Source organism: Vulpes vulpes, chromosome 11 (genome assembly GCF_048418805.1).
Source record: "Vulpes vulpes isolate BD-2025 chromosome 11, VulVul3, whole genome shotgun sequence".
Taxonomy (NCBI): Eukaryota; Metazoa; Chordata; class Mammalia; order Carnivora; family Canidae; genus Vulpes; species Vulpes vulpes.
This window is the reverse complement of record NC_132790.1, coordinates 53,322,473-53,346,943: the sequence shown is the minus strand read 5'-3', so window position 1 is coordinate 53,346,943 and position 24,471 is coordinate 53,322,473. Positions and strand designations below refer to the sequence as shown.

Genomic DNA, 24,471 nt, shown 5'->3' with positions numbered 1-24,471 from the left:
GAGAGAGAATCTCAGGCAGACTCTATACTGTGCACAGAGCCCGACAAAGGGCTCCATCACATGACTTGAGAGCATGACCTGAACTGAAATCAAGAGTTGGGCACCCAAATGCTTAAACCACCCAGGTGCCTCTATCCCATCCTTCTTTTTATCTTCCTGCCATGCTTACTTTATGACTTTAACTGCAGCACTTTATAAGCATTTATAGGTCAGTCAGGCCATTGAAGCCCTCAGAAAACCCTCCATGCCTCAGCCTTATTCTGGTTGGTAAGGGCTTGCTTGACAGATTTCTGTTAAAGGCCCAGATCCCTATGATCAAATTTTCCCTAAAAATAATAAAATAAAATAAATAAAATGAAATGAAATGAAAAATCCCTATTAGGATTAAAGCCAATCTTGGAACCAATGGGGCACTAGTCATTAATCTGTATGGTAAACTTAGTCTTGGTGATATAATGGCTGTGCCATGTTTAGTTTTCTGGACTCCACAGCTCTGGGGAATAGCATGCAGAGCAGGCCATGTACTTGCCTTAAAAGTGTCACAACCTGATTCCACACAAATCTTAAGATTATTTGTTCCAACTCTCTGAAGAAAGTCCATGGTAGTTTGATAGGGATTGCATTAAATGTGTAAATTGCCCTGGGTAGCATTGACATTTTCACAATATTAATTCTTCCAATCCATGAGCATGGAATGTTTTTCCAGCTCTTTGTGTCTTCAATTTCTTTCAGAAGTGTTCTGTAGTTTTTAGGGTATAGACCCTTTAGGGGTCTATAGGTTTATTCCTAGGGATCTTATGCTTTTGGGTGCAATTGTGAATGGGATTGACTCTTCAATTTCTCCTTCTTCAGTCTCATTGTTAGTGTATAGAAACGCCACTGATTTCTGGGCATTGATTTTGTATCCTGCCACACTGCCGAACTGCTGTATGAGTTCTAACAATTTTGGGGTGGAGTCTTTTGGGTTTTCTATGGACAGTATCATGTCATCTGCAAAGAGGGAGTTTGACTTCTTCTTTGCCAATTTGAATGCCTTTTATTTCTTTTTGTTGTCTGATTGCTGAGGCTAGGACTTCCAGTACTATGTTGAATAGCAGTGGTGAGAGTGGACATCCCTGTCGTGTTCCTGATCTTAGGGGAAAGGCTCCCAGTGTTTCCCCACTGAGAAGGATATTTGCTGTGGGCTTTTTGTAGATGGCTTTTAAGATGCTGAGGAATGTTCCCTCTATCCCTACACTCTGAAGAGTTGGGATCAGGAATGGATGCTGTATTTTGTCACATGCTTTCTCTGCATCTATTGAGTGGATCTATGGTTCTTGTTTTTTCTCTTGTGGATGTGATCTATCACATTGATTACTTTACGAGTGTTGAAGCAACGTTGTATCCCGGGGATAAATCCTACTTGGTCATGGTGAATAATCTTCTTAATGTACTGTTGGATCCTATTGGCTAGTATCTTGTTGAGAATTTTTGCATCCATGTTCATCAGGGATATTGGTCTATAATTCTCCTTTTGGGTGGGGTCTTTGTCTGGTTTTGGAATTAAGGTGATTCTGGCCTTATTGAATGAGTTTGAAAGTATTCCATCCCTTTCTATCTTTTGGAACAGCTTTAGTAGAATAGGTATAGTTTCTTCTTTAAACATTTGATAGAATTCCCTGGGAAGCCATCTGGCCCTGGACTATTGTGTCTTGGGAGGTTTTTGATGACTGCTTCAGTTTCCTCCCTGGTTATTGGCCTGTTCAGGTTTTCTATTTCTTCCTGTTCCAGTTTTGGAAATTTGTGGTTTCCCTGAATAGCCAGGGGAATATTGAAAAAGAAAACCAGAGCTGGGGGCAAAACAATGCCGATTTCGAGTTGTACTACAAAGCTGTGATCATCAAGACAGTGTGGTACTGGCACAAAAACAGACACATAGATCAATGGAACAGAATAGAGAATCCAGAAATGGGCCCTCAACTCTATGGTCAACTCATCTTTGACAAAGCAGGAAACAATATCCACTGGAAAAAGGACAGTCTCTTCAATACATGGTGCTGAGAAAACGGGACAGCCACATGCAGAAGAATGAAACTAGACCATTCTCTTATACCATACAGAGATAAACTCAAAATAGATGAAAGTTCTAAATGTGAGACAGAATCCATCAAAATCCTAGAAGAGAACACAGGCAACACCCTTTTTGAACTTGGCCACAGCAACTTCTTGCAAGATACATCTATGAAGGCAAGGGAAACAAAAGCAAAAATGAACTTTTGGGACTTAATCAAGATAAAAAGCTTCTGCACAGCAAAAGAAACCGTCAACAAAAATAAAAGACAACCCACAGAATGGGAGAAGATATTTGTAAATGACGTATCAGATAAAGGGCTAGTATCCAAGGTATATAAAGAACTTATTAAACTCAACACTCAAGAAACAAACAATCCAATCATGAAAGGGGCAAAAGACATGAACAGAAATTTCACCAAAGAAGACACACACATGGCCAACAAACACATGAGAATATGTTCCGCATCACTTGCTATCAGGGAAATACAAATCAAAACCACAATGAGATACCACCTCACACCAGTGAGAATGGGGAAAATGAACAAGACAGGAAACAACAAATGTTGGAGAGGCTGTGGAGAAAGGGGAACCCTCTTGCACTGTTGGTGGGACTGTGACCTGGTACAGCCACTCTGGAAAACTGTGTGGAAGTTCCTCAAATAGTTAAAAATAGAGCTACCCTATGACCGAGTAATTGCACTACTGGGGATATGCCCCAAAGATACAGATGTAGTGAAATGCCGGGACACCTGCACCCCTATGTTTATAGCAGTAATGTCCACAATAGCCAAATTGTGAAAAGAGCGTTGATGTCCTTCCAGAGGATGTGGTCTATGTATACAATGGAATAGTACTCAGCCATTAGAAAAGACAAATACCCACCACTTGCTTCCACGTGGATGGAACTGGAGGGTATTATGTTGAGTGAAGTAAGTCAATTGGAGAAGGACAATCGTTACATGGTTTCACTTATATGGGGAATATAAAAAATAGTGTTAGGGATTATAGGGGAAGGAGAGAAAATGAGTGGGAAAAATCAGGGCCCTCCTGCCCTCTGGCTGCCCCCGGGATGGACGGGCTGGTGGAAGGCCAGAGGGCCCTCGGTGACTGCAGCTCCACTTGCAGGTGACAGAACATGAGAGACTCCTAACTCTGGGAAATGAACAAGGAAGGGGTAGTGGAGGCAGAGTTGTGCGGGGGAATGGGGTGACTGGGTGACAGGCACTTGGCGGATGAGCACTGGGTTATACTATATGTTGGCAAATTGAACTCCAATAATAAAAGAAAAAGGCATCACAACCTGACTACCTGATAGGAGAGTCAGCTGGTGATCTTCCAACACAGGCACTCTCACTCAAGGTAATTGGATGGTAGGTCACCAAAAGGAAGTGGATTTGGAAATAGGGCACCAGTTGCCCTAGAACTTTGGGAGATCTGGTCTCAGACCTTCTCAATGCATTGTTTCTTAGCAGAGTGGACACATAATAGGCAGTAGGTAAGAATGGATGAATGGTACTGAAGGGAAGGAAAAATTCTTCTGTACCTTCAAGGTCTTCCAAATGGACTAAGAACTAAATTTACATGAGACAGATTAACAGGAGAAAAAAAATCCAACGTTTTATTATGTGAGCAGAGGCTCGATAATGAAACCGAGACCTAAATAAATGACCAAGGCAGGCAGTTTTTATACTTTTCAGAGTAAAAAAAGTATAACTGAAGAATTGACAGGATACAGAAAACTTAACTTTGGAAGCTTCAATTAGTGAGGAATTCCTAACAGAACTTGGGCTAGAGTAGTAAAATAGTAAAAAGTAGCCTGGGTTGTTTATAAAGCCTTCTTGGCTCTAAGTTTCCCATCTTTGATGATAACCTCCTGGTACAGAGAGAGCATCTATCACATGGAGATTTATTTCCTGTTTTCAGGGGACAGAGGAGGGTCTGAATGTCCTTCCTACATAGATTGTCTCTTCAATAGCTTTTATTTAAAATCATCAATATGCCCAAGTGGCACATTCTGGGGCAGCCTTCGTGGCCCCTACCGTAGGTCAAGAATGCTGACAGTTGTATCAGTGATCCCCTCCAGAACTCTGGCTTTCTGTCTCTGCCTGCACCCAGCGCGGGGCTCAAGGAGCTGCTGGCTCTGGCCACCCCTGTAAGCCCGGCCGTCAGGGAACACTGGCTGGCGGCAGAGCCTTGAGCCCTCCTGCCCTCTGGCTGCCCCCGGGACGGGCGGGCTGGTGGAAGGCCTGAGTGCCCTGGGTGACCCAGCTCCACTCGCAGGTGCAGCGTCTATGGGATACTAGCTTAACTCTTGCAGGGAAGGCCGCGCCTCAGTCCAGGGCGCTGCCACCATGCTTGCCCCGTTCCCAGCACCCCCAGTTCACATCAGCGTTTGATGCGTGGAGACGGTCATTCCCGAAATCAGTTACTACCTAACCCTGCCAGGTGGCGCTTCCCCGCTTCTTGCTGGACAGACTCACGGAGCGACCAGGCTGGAGCGCGCTGGGCAGGGGGCGCATGCGCAGCGGGGGACCGTAGGTGGAGGGGGCCGGGCGCGCGCACGGGCGCGCACGCGCGCCGCCGCATCAGGCGATGGGGGGAGGGCGACGCAAGCGCGGGCAGCGGCGGCCTTAAGGGCGGCGGCGGGTCCCGGCGTCCCAGTCGGCCTGTCAGCCGGCTTGGAGGCGCAGCCCGGCGCTCGCGCGGCGACGGCGGCCATGGCGGCGGAGGAGGAGGAGGTGGACTCAGCGGACACCTGCGAGAGGTGAGTGCAGCCGGGCCGGCCCCACAGGCCGGGCCGGGCCGGGCGCCGCCGCCGCCGCCGCCGCCTGTCGGTGGTTCAGCCCGGCCTGAGACCGCGCTGCGCCCGGCGGACGCCTCAACCCGGCTCCGTCCTTGCCGGCGGCCCTCAGCGCCGAGACCGGGGGTGTGCGGATCCGGCCCGGCCGCGCGGACGGCCGCCGCGCTGTGGGGGGCCCTCGGCGGGCGGGGGGCGGGGCCGACCCACCCGGGCTCGCCCCCGGGGCCCCTGGGCCCCTGCCTGCCCCCGGTCGGCCCCTGCCTGCCTGGAGCAGGGGGAACGGCTCGGTCCTGCCTGACCCGGACGAGTGCGCCCCGGAGCAGAGCCGCGGAGCCTGGAGGAAGGGGCGGCGCTTCTCTGGGCGGGAGGAGATGGGGAGCCCGAGACCGCCGCGGCCCGTGCCGGGGCTACCGGGAACCCTGTGGTTTATAGATGCTCGATAGAGAGGTGGAATGAATAACCGTTTAGAGACCTTTCTTTGCTTCCAAGTGTTCTGGCGTTACCGGAGAGGTGTGTGGGGGCGCCTGAGAACATGTGTATGTGCACAAAACTGGATGGGATTTGGAGGATAGATGTCCAACAGGAAACTTTTTAATGTGCAGATATGTAAGTTTAAATTATTTTCCACTTGTAACTAACTTCAGGCCCTTGTCAGGAAACAGAAATTAACGGAAAATCAAATTACGAATGTTATTGCTCCATTTCTCAAGGCTAGTCACTTCTTTAGGTAAGTAAGTAGACTTTTATGTTTCTGAATATATGTTTACTATTTTGGTAACGATTCTCCTTCAACTGTCTGAAGAAACTTGCATATGAAACAACCTAGATGATGGAAGGTAGTATGGAGTTCGGTGAGACAGTTGTATGTGGAAAGGTGTGTGTGGGGTGACAGTTTTGAAATATTAGAAAATAGGTTCTTCAAGTTTGTTTACAAACTTTGTTTGTTTACATTATGCAGGGGTCCATTGTTTTGGTTTGTTGATGAACCTCCTTGAGGTAAGATGTTGAATGTCCTCATGTGGACACGAGTAGGGGCCTAACTGGTAGCTTGTTCCCATCAAGTTTGTCATAACATTTTTTTGTTCTTTCTGAAACTGCTTTTAGGTAGATTCTTTGGTCTCCACATTGCTGTGGAACCTGGGAGTCCAGGGCATGACTGAAAGGAATTTGTGGATCGGGTGATATACACAGATCATTGGGGACAGACTATAAAAAATATGTTTGGCAGCTGACCAGCCATAGTCTCATGACAGAGGTGGGCCTCCCACTCTTGGCAGTATACTTGAGCAATGTCAGTGTCTGTATCAGTATAGTCTTCTGAACTGTACCAAGCAGGTGAGCAAGTACCTTCTCCTCCTAGGTGCTCCCTAAATGTGTTTATATTAAACCTAAGGTCAATGCTGTGTGCACGGTATTACTGTCCATTTTTCATTTGCTACTGAAAGGGCTGCCAGCACTCCGCTAGCAAGGGGAAGAGCTGGGTTGGAGCTCCCCAGGTGACTAGATTTAATGCCCTCACCCATATCTCTGCTGTCTCTCAGTAGGACTGAGACTCATGTGGGATGTTTGGTTCTTGTTTCCTTACTATACTGACACTTTGTTATTTAATCCATGCATTGACACAAAGTTGTTTTTTTTCTTTTTTAAAGACCTTATTTATTTATTCATGAGAGACACAGAGGGAGAGAGAGAGGCAGAGATACAGGAAGAGGGAGAAGCAGGCTCCATGCAGGGAGTGCAACGTGGGACTTGATCCCCAGTCTCCAGGGTCACAGCCTGGGCTGAAGGCGGCCCTAAACCACTGGACCACCGGGGCTGCCCTTGTTGTTTTTTAATTTGATTAATCAACGATAGAACTATCCCAAGAGCCAGTGTAGGTTGTGGTGAAACAGGTCTTGACTCAAAGTTCAAAGTTCCCTATCTTAAGACATTTCAGATTTATATTAGGAATAGACATTAACAAAGGAAACAATTATAAAATGGTCATGGGAAAGCTTTTTGGCACATGATTCTTGTTTTTTAATTTGTGACTTTCTTAGTGAAAACAGACAGGCCTAGAAGCCATTGGCTTTCAACATCTAACCCTTTTCCATTGCAATACAGTTGAGAAAGCTAAATGTAATAAGAATAGGGTAGACTTCTGTGAATTGCTGCAAGGTTGTCCCAGAGAATAATTATAATATGAGTTGAGTTTAGAGCAAAGCTGCCACAGAATTGCTCAGTTGCAAAGCAGACGGTAAAATAGGTGGTTTGCAGTGTGTTGGAATTGGCTTGTACTGGCAACCACTGCTAAATTTTCAGGAATTTTGCCAACTTTTAGCAGCTTGAAATCAGCCATGGTGGTGGTATTTACATCATGGAAATCATAAAATGCTATAAATAAAGGATTTTTTTCTCCCCTTCTCCTCCGGTGGGTTTACTAGCCACTTATTGGATTTACATTAGAATTTGACTCTAGTCTTTTGCCTTGTAGGTGGGATAGTGGATTTTGCTGTCTTTTAAAAGACTGCTGAGATCAATGACTTCTCTCTGTTGCCATCTCTTCTTCTTAAATCCTTGCTAAATGACTTCTTAAAACTCAGCATTTCTCAATGACATATCTCTGGGGGCTTTTATTATTCTGGGTACTTATCTTTCTTGGATCTTTCTCAATGTTTGACACTGTAAAGATAGCTTCTTCTTATTGAAATTCTTACCAGACATTGTAGCTCTTTAAGACACTTTGCTACATGCCTTACCTCAGACCTGCAGTCACTTTTATTAGGTTCTCTTCTTTTTCTCATTCTGTAAATGTCATGATTCTCCAAGATTCTATCTTCCCCTTTCATCTGTATTTTCATATTTTGTCTTGTTTACTTATACTCCTTGAAGCATCTTTTCTGTGGAGAAAACTGAAATCTCATCCTCATGATGAAGCCCTCTTTAGTACTCTTAGTGATGTTTCTAATTCTGTGTGGGATGTTTACACCTCATTCCTCAAATGTAACATGTCCAGACTAGGATGTTACTTTTATGTTTCTTTCCCTGATCTAAACAATATAAAAAATCCAGTTCTTCCTCTTGATTTTCCTATTTTCATTTGGCCGCTTCTGTTCTTCTGAGCATCTAGGTTCAGAACTGTGGCCTGATCTTTCAACTGCCCCCTTCCATCTTTGTCGCCCAGAATACCAAATCTACCAAGTTGAGTAGCTTTCCATTTTCATTGTCTCCTGGAAACCACCTGTATCAGACCATTCATATTCCCTTTTCTGGATTATAGAAGTCTTTAGTAACCCATATTGTTCCAGTGCTTTCAACATTGCTTATTTCGTCACTTACTTTCATCTCCCCAAGAGGCACAGTCTTGTTTGTAGCACAACCACACCCGGAGGCTTTTTTATAGGTGTTCAGCCTGACTTCAAGCCCTTTGCAGGCAGTATGGCTCTTACCTATCTTTGGAGTCTTATTTCCTCCCTATGCACTTGGGCTCTAGCAAAGCTGTCTTTCATTGTTTCCTAAACATTTCCTTGCTAATCAACTATTTCCCCTCATGGCTTGGTTCACATTGTCTTCTCTGACCCAAAACAGGCAGTGATCTTCCTTCCCTAAGAGCCTGTGGTTATTTTCCTAAACTTTCTTTATGGCAATCATACCATGTTTTGTAGTATAGCTATTTGTTTTGTCAGCTCATTGAGGTCAAAGCTTTTTAGTCAAATATCTGGTAGAGCCTAAAGGGGCTTCATAATTAGTAAGATTCAATAAATGTTTGTTGAATTTCAAAATTGTAAATTTATGCTGACACAAGTATTAAGATAAAAAAAGCCTAGTTATTGATTATATGTTTTGCAGCTTTGTAACTTGGTATTTTTTCATCTTGAGATACTCAAAGAACGTCAAAAGATATATTCCTAAGAATTCAAAGTTTGAATTTGACTAAGACAACTAAGATCATAAACTTAAGTTATATAGGGGAGGTCGGAAATATGATTCCATTTGTTAACCTTGGATGAACCAACTCATACTTCATTCTTTTGCCTGTTCTCCAAAATGCCAGTCACAGACCAGCAAATGGAGATTTCAGTCCTGTGACAAAGAACTTAACAAATGATTGTAAAGTCCTAGGATGGTCCACTTAATAAAACAACACTGGATAATACATTTAAGAATTACAGATGACTCTGAATGCAATCCTTAATGATTTGACTTATATTATTTATAATAGCCATTCACAAATATTATATTGTTAGGTTTTTAGTCAAACTCATGGTTCTTTAATTCCTCACTCCTGATTGTGAATCATAAAAAATTATGTGGAAAGATGATTTTATTAAAAATTATTATTCAGTTTGAGACTTTGGATTTTTAGTTTTTATTTACCTAGTAGATAAACTTATTTTAGAAGTAATAGGAAATGCCACTTGGATTAGTTAAGCAGTGTAAATCTAAAAGTGCGCCTGTAGTTTTAAGTATTTTTGATTGTGTGTCTGACTCCAGAATGGTTTATTTACTATGTGTGAGAGAAGGTAGGAAACACCTAGGGAAAAAATATCACCAGCACATGATTCTGTCTAAAATACTGATTCTCCAACTCTGGGTCCTTAAAAATTATAGGTTAGAAATACAGAGGTGAAAAGCTGAAGAATGTGGATTAATGTGTTAAAATATATTAGAGGGCTTGGATTATCATTGATCTGATGGTTAGTGATAATTTGAGTCATGTTATTATTATTTATCTAAAATAAAAGGGCATGGGGACGCCTGGGGGGACTCAGTGGTTGAGCATCTGCCTTCAGCCCAGTGCGTGATCCCAGGGTCCTGGGGTTGAGTCTGCATCAGGTTTCCCACAGAAGCCTGCTTCTACTTCTGCCTGTATCTCTGTGTCTCTCATGAATAAATAAATAAATAAAATCTTTAAAAGAATTTTAAAAAATGAAAGAGCATGTTAGTCACCTAAATTATGGCTATATGAGACATATTCTTTTTGTTTCTTCTTTTCCAAGAATAGGATTTAAAAAACCATTACCCAGGAAGGAAGAGCTTTATTTGCAGAAGTGCTGTAATCCCCAGTTTGGAAGTTTTTAATCATTCATTGGTTGAAGAATTATTTCAGAGGAATATGTATATTCACACCTTTAACTAATTTGGATATTTACAAAAGAAGCAAAACCTCATAGTTTCTCTGAGAGAGAATACTGTACTTAGAGTAGGATAGAGAGCAGTAATAAACAACTTTTTTCTCCTGACAGTACCAGCATAGAAATGGAGGTCATTTTAAACAAAATTGTAGTATAATGAAATCCTCTTTACTTATAACCTAATTAGCAATGTTATTTAAGTGGCCAACAGTATGTGGAAATTGGCCAGACTTTTGTATATTTTCTTCAGAAAACTTTGAAACCTGTTTCACAATATTTATAGATTGTGCAATTCAGGTTTGGTAATACTATAGATAGTCAAATGTCTAAGAGAACAAAACAGGGATTACCAGGAAACTTAGATGTTGTTGGCAATAGGGTATAAGTACAATGTTATTTAAAAGAAAAAAAGAAAAAAGATAGGTGGAAAGTTAAGGGAAAAAATTCATTATTTTATCTCTCAAACTCAGGATACTTAAAATCAGATTCTTAATAAACTCTGTTAATATGTTAAGTACATCTTTTTTGTCTTTGCTTAGAATGCCACCGCTAGTGTAGTCTTTCAAAGTTATTTTTCTTTTTTAACTCCAAAATCTCACTAAAAAGATTCTTTCGCTGTATTTATGACAGACTTAAAAGCAAGTGTCCTTTTATTTGTATTTTGATGAGATGCTTTAGGACTTAGATCCTCAGCCTTGCTGAGAAGTCAGTGCTCAGCGATGGGGCTGTGTAGAAAACCTTTTGGTACATTTTTTTTTTTTTTTTTTTGATACGTCTTCCTGTTGCCCTAAATAGATGTAGTCTCTATGGCTTATGGTTTTTTTTTTTTTTATATTTCAGTTGACATATGGGTTGCTTCTGAAAGTAGGGCATCAGCGGTAGATGCTGGTGTTTATTATTTGCTTAAATAAAACAGGGGAAGTTAAGTTTTGCTTTGTCTATGTTCCAAAGCTATGAGGAGGCAGTGCTGTATCTTGTTTACTGTTTTGTAGCTGGGCCACATGAATTTAATTTTTTTTAAAGGATTTTATTTATTTATTCATGAAAGACACATAGAGAGAAAGGCAGAGATGTAGGCAGAGGGAGAAGCAGGCTCCAAGCAGGGAGCCTGATGTAGGACTCGATCCTGAGACCGAGGATCACGCCCTGAGCCAGGGGCAGGTACTCAACCACTGAGCCACCCAGGGGTCTCCACATGAATTTAATTTTTACTTTGGATTTTGTACATTAGAAGAATGGTTGGATATCTGACAAGCTTCTGTCTTGAGTCCTTAGGTCCAGTTTTTCACACACTAAGCCTAGGATGTAGAATAACACTGGAGAACACAGAAGATTTTGTGGAAGGGGCTGAAGGCCTGTTTGAAGAGGAGTTTAATTTATCCCAAAGACAGGAGGCAAACCTGAATGAGTGTTTTGTAGGGTTGGGAACTTGTGAACAAAGGGTGATCAGGTAAGGACAGAAAAGATAGACTCCAGCTTTCCTTCTATTTTTTAGAAATGTTCTTTTGAACCAATTATGTGTGTGGGACTCAATTGTGTAGAATATCTCTAAGAAAGACGTAGAAGACAGTTTTTGTAAAACATTTTATCATCTGGTTTAGGCAAAACTGGACAGAAATATTATCAAGGTTTAGGAGAAAAGAGGCATATTTATGGTTCCATTGAGTGAAAATAAAAATATTTTACTATGCTTTGTTAAATATAGATTTTTCAGTTTAAATATACTTCAGAAAAACTCCACTTAAAAACAATTACCCGCTTTGATGAGAAGGTGGTTGTGAAAACCTGAAGAGGGTTAGAGGCTCTTGTGGTTGAAGAGCCCTGATTTTTAGTGTAATGCACTAGACTTGCAAACATAAAAACATTTTTTTTGCCTTTTCTCTTTGAGTTATGCCCATCACTAGGAGGCAAAATGAATGGACAAGACATCCTATCTTTTGAAAGTTGGTTTTGTGATGAGGGGTAGGCATAATTCCTATATTGCAGGCTGGCATATAACATTTTAAACACAAGGACCTATACATAGTAGGTATTCAGAGAATGTAAATTTTTTTTTAAAGACTGAAATGAAGGTTACATTTTTGTTTTCTTTGCCCCAACATGTCTATGATGTCAACTGGAGCAATAGTAGATTATAGTTCATTTCGCTTTAATTTTTTTTTTTTTTTTTTGTACTGACCTCTGATTCTCTCTGGCAAAGAACTGTGCTCTGATTTGAGGGATATTTAAGAAAACTGATGAGATTGAGCTGTAAGTAACTTCCTCTCAGCACTAGCTCATATTTTTGTGGCCTAACATAGACTTTGATGACCATTCCTGGTCAGTGACAAAAGAGCTTCAGCTTAATAATGCTTTACTTTTTAAATCGTAAGCTACAAAGATCATGAGTTTTTTAATTGCTTGTTAACTGACTTTTTTCAACAATTGATAAAATGTTGAATGATTGAAAAACTCATTGCTAAAACTTTGAATTGTTTTTCCTTGATTATTTATTTATTTAAAGATTTTATTTATTTATTCATGAGAGATGCAGAGACATAGAGAGAGAAGCAGGCATCATGCAAGGAGCCCAGTGTGGGACCCAATCCTGCAACTCTGGAATCATGCCCTGAGCCAAAGGCAGATGCTCAACTGCTGAGCCACTCAGGCATCCCTTCCTTGATAATTTATAAATAGCTTTATATAGTTACAAATAGACTACTAATAATGTTTTCTATTATGTCTATACCTTCAAAATAAGTTCTATGTAATATTTGTAGGGGATGCCAAGGGGTCATATACTCTTACCCTGTTAATGTAGAAGGTTTAAAACTAGCATGGAGAACATTTGAAGTGAGCCTGGTTATGATGCAGGCTATTATGTAGCTTCTTTTCCATGTAGGTCTTACAGAATGTGACTTTGTCCTGTGACTTTATCAAGTAAGTCATGACAATCCCTCACACATTTTAAGGAAGGTAGTCACCTGACAAAAAAGGGCTTTGAAATTACTCAGAATTGAATTTAAATCTTTACTTGTATCATTTTCTTACTACCTTAATACTCTCACATTTGGTGCTTCACATTTCTGAATTTATTGAGCTGCTGTTATACATAATGCCCAGAGAAATTCTATAGAGCAGGCAAATGTAGGATGAGCCTACAAAGCTTGGAAAAAACTAGATGCTGTGTCGAACTATTCAAACTTAGCACATTTCTCACTCAACACTTTATTCATGTTTTTCTCTGCGGTTATTAGCAGTACCTAACTCAGAAACCTAGGAATCCTCTATTACACGTTCTCTCTATCCAACCAGTTATCAAATGCAGCCTGTTTTACTTTTTTTTTTTTTTAGCATAAAATTATATTAGGATGAAATGCTTAAATTTTAAGTGTTCATTTGCTGAATTTTTACATATGCATACATTTGTGTAATCCAATCACCTGTTAAGATAGATGTCACTATCATCCTGGAAAATTCTCTTTTATTACTCAGGTAATCGACTTGTAATTCATGGTAGCCAGTATATTTCAGATGAAGCAATAACTTTATTTATAACATCAACATATAGTAATATGCATTGGTGAACACAGAGGCCTTACCTTTAAGGACTCTTACAGTTGGGTGAGGATATTGATGAGTAAGTAAGAATGTTGTAATACAACTTGAGAAGGAAGAGAGAGAATAGAGCTTGAGAATTGGGTGCTATCCTACCACCTGATCCAGTTTGGGTATGTGGCAACAGGGAAATGAAATGCAGTCTGAGTTAGTAAGAGGTGTAATGGATGATGGAAAGAAGGGGAGAAGCAATAGAGCAGGAATGTTACATGGCTAGAAAACAGAGAATAAGAAGTGATAAGATGATATTACAATGTCAAGTAAAATGTTGGAACAGAGCTGGGTTTCCTATTGTCGGTCAACTAGAAGTAGCCTTACCTTTGAGGTAAGGAGTGATGCAAAATGACAATTCTTTGTCAATTTCTATTTCTGAAGTACTTCTGAACCTTAGTTAAAACTCTCATTTAGGGATTACTAATTAACACAACATAATTTTAGTAAATTATTTTGTTGTCATCAGTATAATATCAACTACCATTTATTGAATGCTTAAAATATTTTATCTTGGAATTTCCATACTCCATGCTTCATATTTGTGGTAGTGGTCCCCAAAGATAATGGTCTCCAAAGATGTGTCCATTTTTTAGTTCTCAGAACCTGTATAACTTTACATGGCAAAGATTTTGCAGACTTCCAATTTAACCAATTGAATTAGAAACTATTAGAAACAGGATTATCTGGGTAAGCCCTAAATGGAATTACTGGTGATTCTATAAGATAGAGGCAAAGGGTGTTTACAGACAGGTAGAAGAGAAGTCTCACAGAAGGCAGTGAGGTAATGGACACAAATAACTAGAGTGACCCTGCCACAAGAAAGAATGTCAGTAGCCACCAGAACCCAGAAGAAGGCAGGGAATGAATTTTCCGCTAGAGCTTCTGATGGGAGTATAGCCCTGAATAAACTTCTGTTGTATTAAACTACCAAGTTTGTGGTAATTTGTTACAGCAGTCATTGGAAACAATGCACTTGTTATCTCAGAACACACATTATGCACTTCCTTATGTGCAGGTGCTTATGCCCTTTCTTTCACTGGGGATGCCTGAACTACCTACCACACTACCTTTTGAAATAATATCCTATTCATTGTATGATGATTCAGCTCAAAAGCCACTCCCTAATGCCCTTAAGAAGAACTAATCACTCTTACCTCTATTTGATAATTGATACATCCCAAGTGACTAAAATAGTTCTTCACAGACGGTAAGTTCTCAATAAATACTTGTGGAATGAGCTAATTACATCATGTAATATAGTTGCTGGGTCACCTGTTCCCTCCCTTAGATTTCCCCCCCCCCTCATAAAACATTGTAGAAGTTTAAGGCATATAACTATATTGATTTGATGTATTTAAATACCATTTATATGCTGCAGTATGGTTATGATTTAGCTAACACCTCTATTACATCACATAATTACCATTTCTTTTTATGGTGAGAACATTTAAGATCTGGTCTCTTAGTTTTGAAGTATACAGTGTTACGGACCATAATCACTATGCTGTGCTTTAGATCTCCAGAATTTACTTCTTTTCTCATTATAAGTTTGTATTCTTTAGCCTGTCTTATTTTTAAATATTCGTTGGTTTATCTTCTTGTCTCCATCTCTGTTGCCAAAGCCTTGGTTCAGGGCCATACCTATCCTCTGAAACCTACAGTAGTTTATTTTTCTTCCTCCTCAGATTCATTTTCTCTTTCATCAGAAAGCTGTCATTTTAAATACTCCTGGTCAGCTGCTAAACCCTTGCTAGCCCTTGATAACTCCGTATTATCCCAGATTGTTAGGATAAGCATGTGATCTGCCGCTGCCAGACCAGGAGTTAAATACTCATTCTCTCCTTGGTTAGCTACTAGCAAAGCCTGACTGTTCCAGCATCCCCACACATTTCCTTAATTGTTGCCTCAGGCTTACTTCCTTATTCTCTTTCTTTTGCTGTCTCCTGCCAATGCCTGGGTCATTCTTTTCATCTACTATTGGTTGGACCCCAGAGATTTTCATTAACAGTTAACCAGGTCACTCTAGGTAGGTTATACAGAGGCCAGCCTTTTGCATTTGTATTAGGGGTGTGCTCCCACTCTGAACTGGGAAATTTGAAGCTTTAAAAAAAAAAGTCTCATCTCCTATTTTAGTAAGATTTCTCTCAACCCTGAGATTTTATACTTGCTTGTGAGCCTACCACTTAAATGAACCTACTCATGATCTTTAACTTTTCTGCCCTTCCACCCTGATAAGAGGCTGTCTTATAGGTTGGGATAGAATGCCCTTTTTTTTTTTTTTTAATCTTTTCTTGTTCTGCCTGTTTTTAATTTCTGCTTGGTTACTTGGAGTCTGGCTATCCATAAAGATGGATTTTGATATCTACTTGTAGGTTCATAGGCTGACATTGAATGTCTGTTCCCCAGTACTTTACTACAATGCTTTGTATGTGGATGCTGCTAGATGTAGGTACCTTCGCCATTACATAGTAAGTTTCCTTTTCTGCTTTTCTTTGAGAACAGCATTAACTTACCTCTTTGTATTTTCTTTTTGATGCTCTAGGTCAGGATGGCTAACTGGTTGGCTTCCCACGTGGTGCCCTACGTCTACATCACACCTTAAAGAAGCTGAAGAGAAAATTTTAAAATGTAAGGTTTTCTTTTTGTAAGTTAACTGAGCTGTTTGCTAAAATAGATCTAATAGATCACACTGCCCAGAAACTGGAGATAAGATTCTGTAGTGTGTTAACGTGTTGGCAAAAGTACTTTTTCCCTTTTGCATGGTGTCAACAAACATAGAAATGTTGGGAGGCAGGGGTTCTCAAACTTTTGGTCTTGTGTCCGTGTTATACTCTTAAATTAGTAATAGCCTTAAGGAGCGCTGTTTATCAGTTATAACCATCAGTACTTACCAATTAGAAATTAAAACAGAATTACTTAAAATATGTTAATTTATTCATTTCAAAATAATAGAAACTCATTATAGGTTAAAATAAATAACATGTTTTCTAAAAATAACTATTTTCCAAACAGAAATGTAGTGAGAAAGTAGTATTGTTTGTAAATCCTTTTAATGTCTGACTTAATATAAGACAGCTGGATTCTCATCTGCTTCTGGATTCAGTCTGCTGGTAATCACATCTATATGATCTCTGGAAAACTGCTGCATACCAATCAAAGAATGAGAATGAAAAGGTGTCTTAGTTTTGTGATGAAAATAGTTTTGACCTCATGGACCTCCTGAAACTGTCTCAGGGACTCCCCCAAAGACCCCTGACTACAATCTGATTATAGGTTCTAGATGGTCCAGAACTGGTAGCCTTGTGTAGTGGAGTGCATACTAGAACAAGGTGACCTAGTCCAGGCCCAGATCCTGCAGTCAGGTGGTGTCAGGTCTTGGGTAAGTCCCTTTCTCAGTTTCCCATTTGTTATCTATAAAATGAAGTACCAGGTAGGATGATCTTTAGAGTTACTTCTGGTTCTAGTTTCTTAGGATTTCTTAATTCTGTGTTACAGTGGTGTGCAAACCTTTTTAAAAATTCTTATGAGCACTGTAATTTATCCAAACCTGTACTGTCAGGGCAGTCCTGATATCTCTAGGTAAACTTTTAAGCAATGGCGCTTATTATATAATTTTGTTCTGCTGATACAGTTTAGGGGTGGATTAAGAGGGGCAATTCACATATATGATTATTGTGGATGTATGTGTGATGTTTGCCTTTGCTTGCTTTTAATTCTCTCTACACTGATGAATTTTCTTGTTTGTGTATTTTAATGACTCAGGAGTAAGTGACTGTAACTGGATATATCCATAAGAAGGGACAGTTAGCCATCTTACATGTACTTTTAGCATGAAAATAAATTTCTACTCAATCTGTGTACGTGGGTAATCTTGTTCTCTATAAAAGCTGGAAAAGTTGACTTTGTGGTTTACTAAAATAAAAAAAATTCTTGTTAGGAGATAGAAAAGAGTGGTAGATGCCCAGTTTATGCATTTAACAAACATACTGATTATCTACTGCTAGACTCTAGGGATGCAAATAGGAATGAGAATTGGCCTTTGTTTCAGTATCAGATATGAAAGCAAGTGACCTGTAATATAGTGGGGTGAGTTATCTAATAGAGATTGCAGATGGTTTTTTGGGAATATGCAGAAATCTGTGTTCAGAATGCTGCTGGGATGCCTGGGTGGCTCAGCAGTTGAGTGTTTGTCTTTGGCTCCGGCATGATCCAGTTCTGGGATGGAGTTCCGTATGGGGCTCCCTTTGGGGAGCCTGCTTCTCTCTCTGCCTGTGTCTCTGCTTCTCTGTGTCTCTCATGAATAAATAAATAAAATCTTAAAAAAAAAATAATGCTGCTGTGGTTTGGTTTGGTTCTATTGCTGGATCATCTTTCTAAACTGGTAGCATTTTTCCCATTTGGACGCGTGGGCTCTGTTAGTAATCTGAATGAATTCTGGGTTTCCTCTTTGCTGCTACTATGTGTTACAAAACTCAAGATTATTTCTTTGGTTAAAGGGCAGAAACTCCCAGTTCTCCAGTGTTTGTCCTCTGCAGATGAATATGTGCAAATAATTAAGTGGTATATATGAAGTATCACTATTCAGTTGATAATTTAATGTAAAGGAATTTCAAACTGGTTTCATCTTTAGTCAACTTGGGGGAGATTAAAAGTATTGAGTCCCACCGCACTGAAGGCAAGTAAAAGTTTTTATCTACAAAATTGTGATTCTTTGTATTTCCCAGGGAGATTGTTGGACTTAAACCCACACTACCTGATACCTCATGCCAGGGCTTCCTGCCATACTCTACTCTCTCTTTTCTACTACACTTCGAAGTAATTTAAGATTTCAGTTATGTGTTCAGTACAGATACTGCTAGTCCTTCCCTAAATTCATGGTTACTTTTTAAGGAAAAATGTTTCTTTTGAGTCTGACTTCAGTCTTCAATGATTAATATTCAAGTGTTAGACAAATTCAAGGTATTGTTTTATTGTCTGCACAGTTAGAGATCTCCAAATAATGGGTCCAGTGAACACTAAGTTCCTCTCCCGTTCTAAGAATGTAAGATTCTCATTTGATAGATGTGAAAGGAAGTCCAAAGAATTAACATGACTTGCCAAAAGACCTTGAAACTTAAGTGCAATAGAACTTCCTACTGAGATGTAATATACAGTAATTGAGAATTACTTGCTTCAATAAGATGTATGCTTTTTTTAGGACGGCATAATAAAGGCTAAAATCATATAAATGGATATCAGATAATTTCTGGATTGTTAATTTCTGATCACTCTGAGAATACTCCTCAGAAGTAGTGAAGCTAAGCAAAATTTCTTTTTTATGTTTTCATTAGGTGTCCCCTGCACATACAAAAAAGAACCTGTTCTTATATCTAATGGAAATAAAATATGGACACTGAAGTTCTCTCACAACATTTCAAATAAGACTCCACTTGTCCTCCTCCATGGTTTTGGAGGAGGTCTTGGACTCTGGGCACTGAATTTTGGAGATCTTTGCACCGATAGACCTGTCTATGCTTTTGACCTGTTGGGCTTTGGACGAAGTAGTAGGCCCAGGTTTGACAGTGATGCAGAAGAAGTAGAGAATCAGTTTGTGGAATCCATTGAAGAGTGGAGATGTGCCCTGGGACTGGACAAAGTGATCTTGCTTGGACACAACTTGGGTGGGTTCTTGGCTGCTGCTTATTCACTTAAGTACCCATCAAGGTAAGTGATGCTGACCGAAGAGAGGCACCCAAATACTAGTCTCTAGTTCCTGTCTTTGATGGTTGTTGGTATCCGAGCCTTATGAGACAGTTTCTCTTAAAGGGGACCAAATTGCCACATCCGATGGCCGATTTAGTAGCTGAAATAATGATGTTAGGGTTTTCCTGTGACACATGCTACACATTGGTAGAAGGCTTGAGAAAATACTTTCTATTTGCCTAACTTAGAATGTCTACGGTTTAAACCACAAGTAAAAACTTTTTGATGGTATTATTTATTGTTATTGTTCTCATTAGACCTATGGATTGAGCAGTGATTTTCTAACCTTTTCCAGGTTGTAATAAACTGTAATATGAACCCAGAGGTGAGAAATTACAAGTCCTCAGTGCCAGTGCTATTCTTTTGGCTGAGAGCAAATCCCTCAACCTTGAGGCTTTAGTTTTCTCACCTGTAAAGTACAAAAAAATATATCTGCAAGATGTATCTGGCAGGGTTTTTATTATACTGTGCCCTTCCTTTATAGTTACAGAATTATTTTTCAGAGTAATTGAATTAATAACTTCAGAACTTTTGCCTCAGAATCTTGTAGCATCTCCTATCTTTATTTTCTCATGCTATATCCTATTATTTGTTTCATCTCTGAGTGGAGGTCACATTGGAGTGCTAAGAAAATAAAAACATTATTATTATTATTTTACTTTGGTTTTGCAAAGAAACAAAAACTAATATTTTATGTTGCCAATATATTTTTCCATTGAACTAAGTTTTAAATCCAAAATTGCAACCAACTTTGGTATGGAGGTCTCTGAACGAGACATGGGATGATGGTTATTTTCAGACTGCATGCATGTACCTGTGAAGCTGTCTCATTGCATTACTTCAGGTGTGCTGTAGACACAGAATTTGAAGTATAGAGCAGCAGCCCTGAGGTTTTCTTCCCCTTGAACAGTCAACTTTTTTCCTCTAGATTCTTTATCTCAACTTCAGCATTAACACTGGTTTTTTTGGAGAGTCTGTAGTCCTGTTTGTGGTAGATGGTTGTAGTCTTATCAGTTGGCAGACCCCTTCTTTCAAAAGAAATACAAATTTTGTTTTTCTAGTTGGCTTTTGAGGTTTACTTTCTCTTATTGTGTCCTACTCTCAATGCAAAGTAAAAGAAGGAAATGGATACTTTTCTGGTATAAAACAACAGGGCTATTGCGGGGAGGTTGAGCTTCATTTGGTTCTTATCAGAAGTTTATTATGTCTATCTTGTGGTATTTATTCCTTGGCAGCATGATACGGGACTATGTGGGGTATACTCTGGTGGTGAAACCCCTAAGTCTTAGAGTTGTGACTCTTCATGGCTATCTGTTATTTAGGTCAGTTGGTGAGATTTTTTTTTTAAACTTATTTTTTATTTATTTATGATAGACATAGAGAGAGAGAGAGAGAGAGAGAGGCAGAGACACAGGCAGAAGAGAGGGAGAAGCAGGCTCCATGCCAGGAGCCCGACGCGGGACTCGATCCTGGGACTCCAGGATCGCACCCTGGGCCAAAGGCAGGCGCTTTGCTGAAACCGCTGAGCCACCCAGGGATCCCCCCAGTTGGTGAGATTTTAATTTGCAGTTGCGAAGTGCTCTGAAGAAATCAGCGATTCAGAAGAGAATGAGCACTTTAAAACCATCTATGAAAGAGAATAGCAACATAGTCTGAATGACATGGAGGGCAGAACAAGTATCTAAAACAAAGCCAGTGATCCCTGCATTGGACTGTGTTTTAGAAAATGATTTTTGAATGCTTACGCCTAATGCTAGAAATAAAACCAAAGTACTGTGTCAGGACCAAGAATCACTAAGTGGTAGTAATAGATGAATATGAGAATGCTTGAAATAATTAGCATGTTTAAATTGGCCAATTGCTGGGATGCCTGGATGACTCCGTGGTTGAGCTCTGCTTTCAGCTCCGGGCGAGATCCTGGAGTTCACAGGGATCAAGTCCACATCGGACTACCTGAGGGGAGCCTCCTTTTCCCTCTGCCTAGATCTGTGCCCCCCTCTCTCTCTGTCTCTCATGGATAAATAAATAAAATCTTAAAAAAAAAATGTGGCCAATTACTGCCCAATATGTGAGTAGAACTGTGTGTAGACCATGTTGGATATTCAAGCTTCTATTCTTAATTCTGTTCTTAATTGCATAACTTACATTATTAAACACAAGTTAATTTCAAAATAGGTTCTTCGGCAATTTAGATACACCAAATCATGTATGAAATTCAGTCATACCACTTTGGTTGACACATAGTAGGTGCCCAGTGTTAAATGAATGAAACAAGGCAGCCATCAGAGTAAGGTGGTTCTAATGTTCTTGTGGTCTACATGAACAAAATCTAAGCCTATAAGTGCCTCAAGGTTATGAAATTAAAACTGAAGAACATCGATCACATAGCCAGCTAGAGTTTTAGCTACAGGCAAACAGATAATTTCCTTTCTTTGCTTCTACGCCTTCTCTATATAAGTTTATTTACCCAGCTCCTCCCACCTAACCACTCAGGTTTGACACTGCCACATTCAAATTGATTTCTACTCAAATTCTTAAAATTTTCAGTATGCCTCAGTTAACAGTTTTAACTGAGAAAGGAGCTACCTACTCTAAATGTCTCTTACATAGCTTACTTGATTCAGCTTTTTTAAAAGATTTTAATTTTTTTAGAATAGTTTTAGGTTTACAACAAAATTGAGAGTTTCAGACATTTCCCATATAATTCCTGCCCCTGCACACATTTTTATTATATTGTCTGTTTTTATTATGCTGTCATGAGATTAAAATAAATCTTAGCTTTTCAGAAAGATTTTGCAGGGAAGGGGATGAGAAGAGGGGAAAAAATGGTCTAATAGAGATCAAATTAGATTCATTTAATTTCTCTCATTCACAGTGCATCTTTCCTGGTCTCTCTCTTCTTTTTTTTTTCTCCTAATAGACTTTGAGAGAATTACTTTTTTCTTCATCTCCTCAAGTTTAACAAATATAATCTTTCCTTTTTCTTTCTGAAGTAAAATAGTTTCTCCTTAATTCTGTAATTCTCCTTAAATTCTATTTCTATTCTATTTCTATTTCTATTCTATTTCTATTTAGGAAAAAAACACAAAGATAACATGTTTTACTTGTCTCAGTAAAAAGCTATGTCTATTCTCATCTTTTATGGGCAGTCTCATTCTTTTATTCCTTGTATGTGTGTTTTTGTTTTGTTTTGTTTTGTTTTAGGATTTATTTATTTAAGAGAGAGCATGCAAGAGCACAGGGGAGCAAGGGGGGAGGGGCAGAGGGAGAGAGAACCTCAAGTAGACTCCCTGCTGAGTGCAGAGCTTGACATGAGGCTCCATCTCACGCCCTGGAGATCATGACCTGAACCAAAGTCAAGAGTCAGAGGCTTAACTGACTAAGCCACACAGGCACCCCTTTCCCTTGTTTATTTTTATAGGACAGCTTGAGAAGAAGATTGAAAATGCCAAGTTTACTGGTTTAATGTACTGGTTTAGAAAGCATTCTTTTGCTAGAGAACAGATAAAACCCAATCCATTTATTTTCTGATTTTTGGTACATTATGTCGGTCCAGTGCTTCAACTCTATGAGCAGCAGAGTGCTTCTGTCCATGGAAGCTGTTCCATGGCCTACTTTGTGGCAGTGGTCACGTATTTTCCCAATTTTGGAAACTGAGCATTCAGCATTCAGCTGTTGTGGTGCTTTATGTAAAAGCACCTGGATGATTCCTCCATTGAAATATTGGTGATGGGGGATCCCTGAGTGGCTCAGTCGTTTAGTACCTGCCTTTGGCCCAGGGCGCAATCCTGGAGTTCCAGGATCGAGTCCCACATTGGCCTCCCGGCATGGAGCCTGCTTCTCCCTCCTCTTGTGTCTCTGTCTCTGTCTCTCTGTCTCTCTATCATGAATAAATAAATCTTTAAAAAAAATATTGGTGATGACTGAAATACTCTAACATTATATTCTAGCAGGTTGGATGTGTTTACAGAATGTTGAGTGCCTATGTATTTAGAAGGCTTACGGTGTGCTGGGGAAGAGACACGACTGAAATACTCTAACATTATATTCTAGCAGGTTGGATGTGTTTACAGAATGTTGAGTGCCTGTGTATTTAGAAGGCTTACGGTGTGCTGGGGAAGAGACACAACTTAACCACGTAAGGAGCAGAAAGCTGCTAAGGGTTGTAAAAGGGAGTGGGCAGGTCTGTGAGAACTCTTGATGAGAACCTAGCCCAGTGTGGTACCTTAAAGAAGTGCAATGTAAGCTGAGATTGAGTCCCAAAGGGGAGTAGCAGGAGAGCATTCTAGGCAGTGGGGACAGAAATTGCTAGGTGGACATGTGGGCTATTCAGGAAAGGCCATGTGACTAGTGAGCAGAGAAGTTATGAACTGGTTTGTAGTTGGGTCCTAGCCCCACTCCCATGTTTCATCCCCCCGAATGACCTTCCTTTCTCTCTGTTCTCTTACCATGATGTATAATACTTAGAGATGCCATTGTGGTTTCACTTGTAAATTAATGTTCTGTGTCACAATCTAGGGCCACTTGTGAAATGAGGTGTTGTGGGCTGCCATTCTACTAAACCTTCATCAAGCTGTGTCTGATCCCCTTAAGGTGGGCATGGGGAGAGAGTAAAGTAAGCCAGCAGTAATAGCCAAACATGTCCTCTCTTTCCTTTTGTCTGCGCACTCACTTTTTGCTGTTAATTTTCCTTTCCTTCTGGCCCCTACTGTTCAGGACATCATAAACAGCTTGTTATAAACTAAGTAAAAAGAGACTGTAAAAAGTTGTATTAACCTAGAGAGTGTTTAGCAGAGAGAAAAAAAATACAATAGAAGAGGTTGCAACTGGTCTCTACTTCTGCACTAAATGACTTTTCAGATCATCTGACCTTGCAACCTTGCCTGGCTCTGGTTCCTGACTGTACAGAGCTGGGTGGAGCATTTCCTGTCAGTCTATCTTGAGAAGAAAGGCTGCTCTACACCTGAAGTTGGAGATCTTTAGTTTGTTGTTCTCTAGGTCTGTTGCATTCGCATTCGCATCCTCCCCGCAGGGGCTTGGAGCCTACAGGGAAATACCTGGGGCGAACTTCACTTTGAGAATGCCTTGTTTGTACGCTGACTGGAGTTCTTCCTGTTCCTTTTCCTTGTTCTGTAAGTGGGTCCTGTAGATTCCCTTTTGCATTTTGGTTCT

General features: G+C 40.1%; 1 protein-coding gene across 3 annotated transcripts in view; it reads left to right on the top strand.

Annotated features, from left to right (window-relative positions):
- Positions 1–4,594: 4,594 nt before the first annotated feature.
- Positions 4,595–24,471, top strand: part of ABHD5 (abhydrolase domain containing 5, lysophosphatidic acid acyltransferase) — a 33,385-nt gene continuing 13,508 nt past the window's right edge. Inside the window, exons 1-4 of one of the 3 annotated variants that reach the window (XM_072726288.1) lie at positions 4,693–4,816; positions 5,342–5,458; positions 16,100–16,185; positions 18,888–19,260. In XM_072726288.1, the coding sequence (XP_072582389.1) occupies positions 5,457–5,458; positions 16,100–16,185; positions 18,888–19,260 (461 nt within the window). In that variant the 5' untranslated portion in view covers positions 4,693–4,816; positions 5,342–5,456. Of the gene's footprint in view, positions 4,817–5,341; positions 5,459–16,099; positions 16,186–18,887; positions 19,261–24,471 lie in introns of all 3 variants that reach the window. The other 2 variants (XM_072726287.1, XM_072726289.1) reach the window with 2 other exon arrangements.